This window comes from Pezoporus flaviventris, unplaced genomic scaffold, assembly GCF_033815535.1.
Source record: "Pezoporus flaviventris isolate CSIRO_AGI_PZ_B2104156 unplaced genomic scaffold, CSIRO_AGI_Pfla_v1 ptg000071l, whole genome shotgun sequence".
Lineage (NCBI taxonomy): Eukaryota > Metazoa > Chordata > Aves > Psittaciformes > Psittacidae > Pezoporus > Pezoporus flaviventris.
Window position 1 is genome coordinate 832,637 of NW_026892619.1, and position 9,555 is coordinate 842,191.

At 60.1% G+C, this 9,555-nt stretch overlaps 1 protein-coding gene across 1 annotated transcript; it reads right to left on the minus strand.

Moving 5' to 3' along the window:
* Window positions 1–1,735: 1,735 nt before the first annotated feature.
* LOC133279056 (tumor necrosis factor receptor superfamily member 10B-like) lies at window positions 1,736–9,104 on the minus strand. The gene is given in 10 exon segments (XM_061472402.1): window positions 1,736–3,182; window positions 3,275–3,356; window positions 3,800–3,925; window positions 4,359–4,474; window positions 4,477–4,590; window positions 4,697–4,788; window positions 4,871–4,985; window positions 5,345–5,473; window positions 5,839–5,971; window positions 8,937–9,104. Coding segments are annotated over 10 exon segments (1,278 nt in total). The 5' UTR covers window positions 9,021–9,104; the 3' UTR covers window positions 1,736–2,895.
* Window positions 9,105–9,555: the final 451 nt, after the last annotated feature.

Genomic DNA, 9,555 nt, shown 5'->3' on the forward strand with positions numbered 1-9,555 from the left:
AAACTCCCGTTTGCAGGAGCACGAGGGCTGGCGGGGGGGTATTTTGGGGGTGGTTTTGTTTCTTCTGCTGAACATCAGCAGCGCGACGAAGAAGAAGAAGAAGAAGGAGAAGAAGAGGAAGAAAGAAGAAGAACCCATCGGCTTCCACTCTGATGTGTGAGCAGGAGCGGTGGGACGTGGTTGGTTTGATGGCATCTCATCACCCCGGGCAGCCGGAGCCGCCGGGGGGGCTCTGCCACCCCCTTTGACTTGCAGCAGGGTCAGGCCCAGTGCAGGGGACCCTGGTCCCCCGCTGCCTGCAGGCACTGCAGCATCCCTTCTGCTCAGCAGTGGGGTCCGTCCTGGTTCGGGAGCAGGAGCTCCCTCGTTCCTGCCTCCCAACTCCGTTTTGTTCAACAGGAAAACCTACGGCAAAAACCAAGCCCCATCCCCAACCCCACGGCCCCGTCACAACCTGCCACAGCAGAAACCAACCCCAGGCCCTTGGCTTGGGATTTTAGCCTGGAAGGCTCCATTGTAATAAATGGTGTTTTCAAAGCCCAGCGTGGTCCCTGTGTGTTTGGGAGGAAGCGACTGGACACGGGGCTTCCTTGTGCCCTGCTTGGGGTGACGCCAGCACCCCCCCAACCAGCGCTCCTGGGATGGACAGGGACAGGGAAGCTCTGCAGGATCCAGCCATCAACGCCTTGTACAACGAGAGCTGGCTTTCCCATCGGACTGACTTTGCATGTCCCACCTTGCAGGTGCACCAGCACAGCAGGTACCTACCGCACGAGGAGGCAGCGTGGCCCCAGGGCTCTGCGGGACTGACAGGCGGGGGGGTGAGCAGGAGAGACCCAAACCTCCGCTCGCCCTCCTCGGCTGGGAATGGAGATGCTCCTTTAAGCCCCATCCCTGGGAGAAGCCGCTGCTGGAGGGATGCTCCCAGCAGGGATGCTCCGGGTGGTGTCCTCCTGCTTTTCATTGCTCCTCCTCCCGCCTGGCCTTAGTAGAGCACCTTGGAGTCCCTCGTTCCGCATGCTCATGCTCATCCTCAGCTGCAGGAGCAAGGCTGCAGCTCCAGGTAGGATGAAAGTTTCTTTCCCTTTGAATCCGGGCTGCTTCCGAGTCCTGTTTGCCTTCCCCGGGCTGAGAGCTGAGCCTGTGTCCCGGCACTACCCCCTGCATGTGCCTGGCTCTGCAGGAGCCCCCTGCCCAGGTTTGCATGCACAGAGGTGCACTGGGGCTGCACATGGGCACGAAGCCTCCTGGCAGGTCCCTGAGAGCTCCTGCTTCGACCGCTCGCCCCCGAGCCCTCTTACGGATCAAAGCGCAGTGCAAAGGCTGGGGCAAGCTCAAAGGGGCACTCGGGGCAGGCAGAGCCCTTCTCTCACTGAGCACTGCATGGATTGCCACGCAGCTTGATAGCAACAGAGCCCTGGCGGGGTGTCGCTGGACCCCCCTGCAGCAGCAGCCTCAGCACGGGCTGACAGCATCGCTCAGGCCCAGGGTCCCAGCCCTGCGCACCCAAGGGACCGAGGTCTCTGCCTCCTGCAGGCACCTCAAGAGCACAGGACTCGGGGTGTGGGTGTAAAGGCACAACCCAGGCTGCTGCTGCGGGGAGCATTCCCAGCGGGATGCTGGCCTGAGGATGCCAAGGGCTGCATCCTCAGTGCTGAGCATCTGGTCCAGCTCCTTTGGTGCCTGTGGCAGAGCAAAGGGATGGGGGGAAGAAATCCAGGTGAGGAAGCAGGAGGCTTTTTTAAATGTTTATTCTTCCTTGATAAAGAGACATGTAAAAACTGGACATAAGAAACTGGCTGGGCCAGAGCTCTGTATAAAAACACACCCATGCATAAAGAAACAACACTATTTTTATATTCGCTTTTAAGTTAAGATCTGTACAGGTTTACATTACTTAATAAATACATAAATACAACCTTGCTGCTTGTGCTTGATCGTCTTTGGGGTTTTAAGTGTTGGGGAGAATGGGCAGCAGTGGGAGGGACGCCAGAGAGGGGTTGGTGATGCCCCTCATGCTCTCCCAGCACGCAGGGGAGGGCAGGTCCTGATGGGCTGGGCTGTACTGGGATGCAGCACACACCAGCTCCAGTAATGCAGTAGTTGTGTTTTCCAGCCAAGTTGTCCCTGAGCGATGGGTGAGAGCCAGAGCAAGAGGCACAGTGAGCAGCAGCCCATCGAGCTGGAGGATGCATGGCCGGTACCCAGAGTCGTGCTCAGACCTCAGTGCATTCATCTTTCCAAGCTGGCTGAGACAGGGACAGCAGAGCCTGCAACCCCAGGGATCACCATTGTAAACCATTCCCATTCTCCCCTCAAAGTCCAGTTTCAAGCTGATTCCTAGCAGCAAGCAGAAGCACTACCACCTACAATGCGTTCGGTCAACAGCTTTGAGAAGGTAACCCCAGAACCCAGTTAATGCTTGCCCACTGAACATACAGTATTGAGCTTGCTGGCCAGCTTAGAAATGTCCTACAAGCAGAAGCCATTGCATGATGCCAGGAACCCCCTCCAAAAGGACGATCCAGTTAAAAGCCACGGGGATGCCTGCATCCTGCCCTCTCTGCACTGGTCCTGAAGACATCCATATAGTACCAGAGCTCTCAAGTGAGACCATGCCAGAGGCAGCTTGCAGTAGTTTAGGGCTCTTTGCATTGACCCAGTGAATTCCAAGCACCATCCTGGATTTCAGAAGGAAGCACCAACATGGAGCCCATAGCTTCAGCAGAGAGGACCACGAAGTTTGTATTTCATGAGAGGATCAACTCCTGGCTCCAGCTGTGCGATGGCTACCGAAGAGCCACAGCAGAGCTATAGGAAGATAAAACTCCAGTGTTCTTAGAGGTATCTGTGGCCTCAGCTTGAAGCAGAGAGATGCAGGGCTTGCCCTGCTCCTCAGCTCACTTCATACTGGAAAGAGCCCTCCTTGACCAGCTTGAAGGCGATGTCCTCGGCAACGCCGCCGAGGCTGATCTGGTGCAGGGTGTCCAGCAGCGCGTTCACCGACGTGTCGATCGTTCCTTTCTCCTGCCACTTCTTGAGCATCTCGATCAACATCTCCAGCCCGCTCTCCTTCTCTGCCAGGGCAATGTCGTTCTCCAGCAGATTCAGGGCTCGGCCGAACCTCCTCCAGTGCTCGTGGGGCACCTTTTGGGCAAAGGTGTAAAAGCTGCTTTGCAAACCTGGAAGGGGGAAAAGGGGAAAGCTCAGAGGACAGGGCAGAGCCTGGAGAGCCGGTTCACCCCCAGCACACCCCTTGGGTCCCAACACTTACGGGCATAAGGCTCTGCTCCTTCCACCGGAACCAGTTTCTTCCTGGGTTTCCCAGTGGGCTGCGAGCTCCCCGGCCCCAGCACCTGGAAAGACCACGTCCTCTAGCACCCGCAAAGCGCCAGCACAAACTGTCCCCAAGCCCCATTCACGGCGGCGTTGGAGACCTTCTCCCTGCCTCTGGGGGCTGTGGGGGCAGGACATCACCGCACACCCCAAAGGCACCCATTGCTTCCTGGCTTTGGGAGGAGAGCAGGCCACCAGGAGCAGAGAGGGGCCCCGTGGGCCCTGGCTCCCCGCTGTCTGCCCAGCAGCCGCGTTAAACCAGCAGAGGACTGTGGCAGCCGGCTGCAACGAGCAGACTTCAGAGTCCTGAGCCCAGAGCCAGGACAGGGAGCCCTTCACTGTCTCCATGCAGGAACCAGGGTCCAGCTCTGCAAGCCCTCAAGCTGATGAGCTTGGTGAAGGCAGAGGAAAGCATCTTGCTCCGTGGCCAAGCGGGATGGAGCAGAGGAGCAGGCTCACGTACCTCTGCTCCCGGAGCACTGGGAGGCACTGCTTCTGGGGTCCTGGAGAGCAGCGGACCCTGGGAGAAGCTCTTGTTGAGATTGTTGTCCTGAGTCCCCAGGTTCCTGCTCCGGAACCTTATCAGACGCTGCAGCAGGTAGTCCTGTGGCCGGAGAGAAGCACAAACCAGCTGAGCTGGGTGGTCCTGGGAGGGCAGGGCTCACGTTGACCATTCAAAGATGCCACCTACACACCAGCATCTGCCCTGCCCTCGTTCCAAGGGCATGGCTCATGTGCTCACCTTGAGCCTGAAGGGACCGCAGGAGAGCACAGCCCTCCCTTCAAACTGAGGTCCCCACTGGGGACCCTGGATGTGCCAACACCACTGCCAGGGAAGGGTTAAAGGCACTGGGGAGGGGGCTGCCAGCACTCCACATGGAGCACTGACTTTCCTCTGCTTAGCCCGGCTCTAGCACACCCCTGCAGGGATGAGACTCATCCCCCTGCTCCTTCAGCCTTCCCAGGAGCCACGGGCAACATGGGGAGCAGAAGACATGGGGGGCCACATCCCAGCAACTCACCATCACGCTGCAGGGCTTCCTGCTCAGGTCTCTCCTGTCCCCTGGAAGGTGAAAGCAGTGTTGTGATCCCGCATCCTCCAGAGCAGGCCCCTCTTCCCACCCATGCAGAGCCCGCAGTGAGGTGGGATGAGGCCGTGCTCACCTGTGGAATGGCAGCAGCAGTACTTCCAGAGACAGAGGAGCCCCACGAGGACCACAGTCACCGTTACTGAGATGATCACGATCGAGCTGGCTGGAAGGGGATAACACAGGGCACGTGGGGAGATGCTCCCGGTCTCAGCAGCAGCTCAGCCCCATCCCTCCGCCCATCTCCCCTCCAACAGCAGCCCCACACGTACTGGAGAGGCTGGGGATGGTGGCGGTGGGAGGCCCACAGCGGCGGTCGCTGGAGGACGTGCAGGGAGCCAGCTCCACCTCGCCCTTGGGACACCTGCAGAGGGGAGCAGAGGGCAGGCTCAGCGCCGGGGGTCCCAGCACCCATCGAGAGGCACGCGGCGCCTCACCCAGCTCACCGGGGCCGGCACTTCTGGCACATCTCGCAGGGGTGCTCCGGGGAGCAGAAGGTGCCGTTCCTGCAGGCGCACCGTGTGTCCTGGACGGCTCGGCAGGGACTCAGCTCCACCTCATCTGCGGGCGAGAGCAGAGCGCTGTACCCAGGGCACCCCACGCTCAGTCACTCAGGCTCAGTCACTGAGCTGGAGCAGGGCCACGGAGCTGCTGCGAGGGCTGGAGCAGCTCTGCTCTGGAGCCAGGCTCAGAGAGCTGGGCTGGGGCAGCCTGGAGAAGAGAAGGCTCCTGAAGGGGAGACCTGAGAGCAGCTCCAGTGCCTGAAGGGGCTGCAGGAAACCTGGAGAGGGGCTTTGGGATATAAGGGGTATGGGGACAGGCCAAGGGGAATGGCTTGAACCTGCCCGAGGGGAGACTGAGATGAGCTCTTAGGCAGAAGCTCTTCCCTGCGAGGGTGCTGAGGGTTCACCACTTTGTACCTTCCCGACAAGTCCGGCAGACAAAGCAGACGGGGAGGTCATTGGGGTACTCGATGTATTCATTGTCTTTACAGGGCAAACACTTGCTGAAGCCGTTCTGCTCTTTACAGTGTTCCGCAACATAGGTGCCTGCAAGGAGGGCAGGAGAAAGACAGGGTTTGTGTGAACATACAGGTCAGGAGGGAGATGTCTTTGCAGACAGGGAGGAAAATGTTCCCATAATGAGTCCTTAGATCTCATAATGAGACAAAACCCATTCTGCCAACCATATCCTGGCCTGCAGGGACAGGACAAGGGGGAATGGCTTTAACCTGCCAGGCGGCTGGAACTGGATGAGCTTTAAGGTCCTTTCCAACCCAAATCATTCCAGGATTCTATGAGAGTGGAGCACGGGAGAGCTGGAGCTCCCGCTGCCTCCTCACAAGCAGCAAGGACCCACCACGGTGACGTGGTGAGGTTGCACAGGCTGTGATGGGTGCCGGAGACCTCCTTACCTGCAGCGCATTTCCTGCAGTAGATATTGCTGCTCTGGACGAGGTAAAACTCTTCCTCTCCCCTGTGTGCACTGAACAGATCCACCTTGTCCCTCCTATGCAGCGCTGATGCAGCCGCTCCCAAAGGAGCTTCCTGTTAAAACAATCGGGAAAAACCTGCTTTAAAACCCACCCCAAATCCATGGGGCAAGGGGAGAAAGAGACGGGCAAGGGCTCTGCCCACTGCGCTCAGACCAAGTGGGAGAGGAGGCCTGGGATGGCTCAGAGCTGCTGGACCCAGGGACCAAACCTCCCCTCCATGCAGGCGAAGGGCACTTCCCGCATCCGGGGTGGTTGTTTCCTTGGAGAAGGAGAAGGTTTGCAGAGGGATTCCCGCTGCCAGGTTATCAGCAAGGCCAAGGCTCCCTAACGCTTCCTCAGGATAACATCAGGCCCCTTTTCCTTCCCCAGTTGGTGAGCGCCTGAAACCACAGCGCCGAAGAAAGTGGAAGAGGGATGGGGAGGGTGTTTGTGGGGAGGAAACCAGCCCCACGGCCGGGATGTGGCTCCTGTGCCCACCAGAAGCACCCTGGGCTGCTCCAGGCTCCCAGTTTCCGCCTCATCCGTGTTATCTTGCTGTGGATCATGAAAAAGGCCACGTTTCCACTGGCTCCCAAGCACCTTTCCCTGGCTCAGCTCTTCCTGTACTGGGTCACTCCAACTATGGGGGGACAATGCTCAACAGGGACAGCCACTCAACCCATCGGGGCCTGGGGGCTTTGGGGCACCCCAATGTCCTCATGCTGCTCCAGGGGGATAAACCTGCTCCTACGTCCTGCCTCTGCCCCTGTAATGCTGGGATACAGGGGGGCAATGCCCGCCATGCTGCAGTGACAGCCTGGCCGAGGCATTTCCTCCTTCCCCTCCCACCCTGAGCGTGAAACCTGCTTCTTAAAGGAAATATTTCTCCTGTGACTCAGAAGCTGCTTTAAAGGTTAAAACAATAGAGCCACAGAGCAACGTGCTCCCTGAAAGGCCCCTTGCGACCAGGGGGGAGCTTCTCGTGAAGCTCAGGCAGAGCTCGCCCAAGCGCACGATAAGGCTATCAGCCCACAGCACCTGCGAGTGCAGTTCAAGCACATCAGCCCAGCACAAAGCCCGCGGCAGCTCTGGCTAACCCTGACGAAGCTGTCACTCCCCCAGAGCACAGCCTGGGAGCTGTGGGTGAAGCCAGGAGTAGCTTTCACCCAAGGTAAACGTCCCAAAGCCTCGCTGCCTCCGGGTACTCTCAGCAGGGAAAAGCCCCTTCCTTCGGGATGATCAAAGCCTGGAGGCAAAGCTCTGGGAAGCACCAAGCGTTGAACTTTCCCTTCCTCCATCCCCAATGTGGTTTTGTCCTGAAGGGATCCCGAGGAAGGAGCTGGACCCTACAGCGGAGGACAGAGCCCTCCCTGAGCTCCTGAGCATCCACAGCCCCCGGTCACCAGAGGCTCTGGGCCAACTGCATGAAGGAGCAGGGACAAAGGAGGTGGCAGCAGATGCCCAACTGCTGCTCCTCCATGGGCACGGTGTGACCAACACAGGGGGGCTCCCCCCGTTCCCGGCTTCCCGCAGATGGAATGTGAGCTCCCACAAAAGCACGGATCCAAGCCGCATTCCTTCTCAGCAGCCCATTAGGGTGGCCAAAGTCCAGGCATGATGCAACAGGCAAGAGCTGCAGCTACGATATCATGTGTTATTACGTGGGCATCGTCAGTCCCAACAGGTCCCTCCTTCCCTTTTGTTGCATTAAATAGAAGATGGGAGAGAGGAAGGGGATTTTAGGTGACGGTTTTGGAAAGGTCTGGCTTTCCCAGGCACGTGTAAATGAACTCTGATGGATGGAAGGAACTGGATGAGGAGGTGACTCCTTCCAACCAGCTACGGCAGTGCCGATTTCAATGCGAGGAATTCCAGTGCGGAGCAAGCAACCACATGTCCTTGCGCCACAGCTCCACTGTGATCCCTCGTGGCAGCAGGAGCCTAAAACTCAGGGTGGGATCCAACTGCTTGGAGGTGAGACAAGACTTTAGGTATGTCTGAGCTCTGCGCCAACACCCAGTGCATGGGCAAACACGATCCATGCAGGTGGGACTTTCTGTCCTAAAAGTCAGCGGCGCGCAGGGTTTGAGCATCATTTGGGTGAGTTGGAGAGGTAATGTTCCTGCACAGAGAAGCATTCCTGCCCGCATCCGACCCCGATGCCTTCAAGCACCCCGCACAGCCTCGGCATTGCCAACAGATCCCGACACTGAAACGGCGCTCTGCGCTGGGAAGCGCAGGGACTGGAAATCCCCCCCCCCGGCACAGGCCTCCAGCCCCACATGTTGCCTCATGGCCCTCACTCAGCCGCTCGCCCGCAGCCCCACACCGGGGAGCTGAGATCACCGTTCCCGTTCCACCTCCATGCTGCTGCTCCCACTGTGCCCCACAGGCCCTCCATGTGCTGCTGCCCTCCATCAGGGCGGATGAACCCCCTGACCCCCACCTGCCCACTGAGCCCCGCTATACCCTCAGCTCTCCCCATAGCCTCTGTGCCATGGGGGACACCCTACAGCCTCAGCCCCCCCCAGTCCCCTGGACCAGGCGAGCCCCTATAGCCCTCACTCTTCCCACAGCCCCCAGGCTAAGTGAGACCCCCATAACCTCACTCCCACCATGGTCCCTGGCGCAGGTGACCCCACCATCGCCCCAGCTTCCCCCCAGTTGAGAGGAACCTTATGAACCCCACGCCCCGGACCCCCAGTATCGCTGGTTAAGGGGACGCTGCCCCCTCCCCTGCTCTCGCCAGGCAAACCCTAACCCCTGCTCCCCCCTATACCAGCGGCACTCCCCATTCCCACCGCCCCCCACCCGGCTGAACCCGCACCCCCATCCCAGGGCACCCCTGTTCCCCCCCCCATTCATTGTGTCCCCCCAGCCCCTTCTCAAGACCCTTCCCCAGCGCGGCAGCCGCGGCCCCTCGATGGCGCGGCAAGCCCGGGCATGCCTCGGCAGCACCGGGCAGCGCCAGCGGGGGTCCCCGACCCCTCCACACAGCCCCACAGAGCCCCCCACGCCCCGGCCCCGGCCCCACGTACCGTGACCAGCACCAGCAGCACCAGCAGCACCAGCACGGGCTGCGGGCAGAGCCGTCGGGGCGCGCAGCGCAGCAACGAGCGCATCTTGCGCGACAGGGAGCGGAGCGGAGCCGAGAGCGGCGGCCCCGGCGGTGAGCGCGGCCCCGGGCACGGCTCGGTGAAGGTCCCCGGGCATGGCATGGTGTGGGCGGGATCCGCAGCGCCGGGCACGGTGAATGGGACTCTGCGTGGAGCGGCGAGGTGAAGGCGCTTATGAAGGCTGGAGGAGGAGCCGGAGAAGAGGGGCAGGAGGCACGGAGCGCCGCGGAGGCCGGCGGAGGGCTCCGCCAAGTCCCGTGCTCCTGCCGGAAGCGCTCGGGGTTTCGCTGGGGTTGGTGGCAGCCGCAGGGGCCGGACTCGGCTTTGGTAGAACTTTCCTTTTCTCACCCCTTATTTCCCTTCCCATTCATTCCTTTTCCCGTCCCCGACTCCGTTTGCAAGCTCCCCATTTAGCCAGGAGGCCCCAGGAATGCTTCCCGCGGGGTGTTCCCGCTTTGCCCCCATCACACAGCAGCCACCTTGAGCGAGGAAAGTCGCAAGATTTGGTTTTCCACGGAAAAGGGGCTTATACAAACACGTC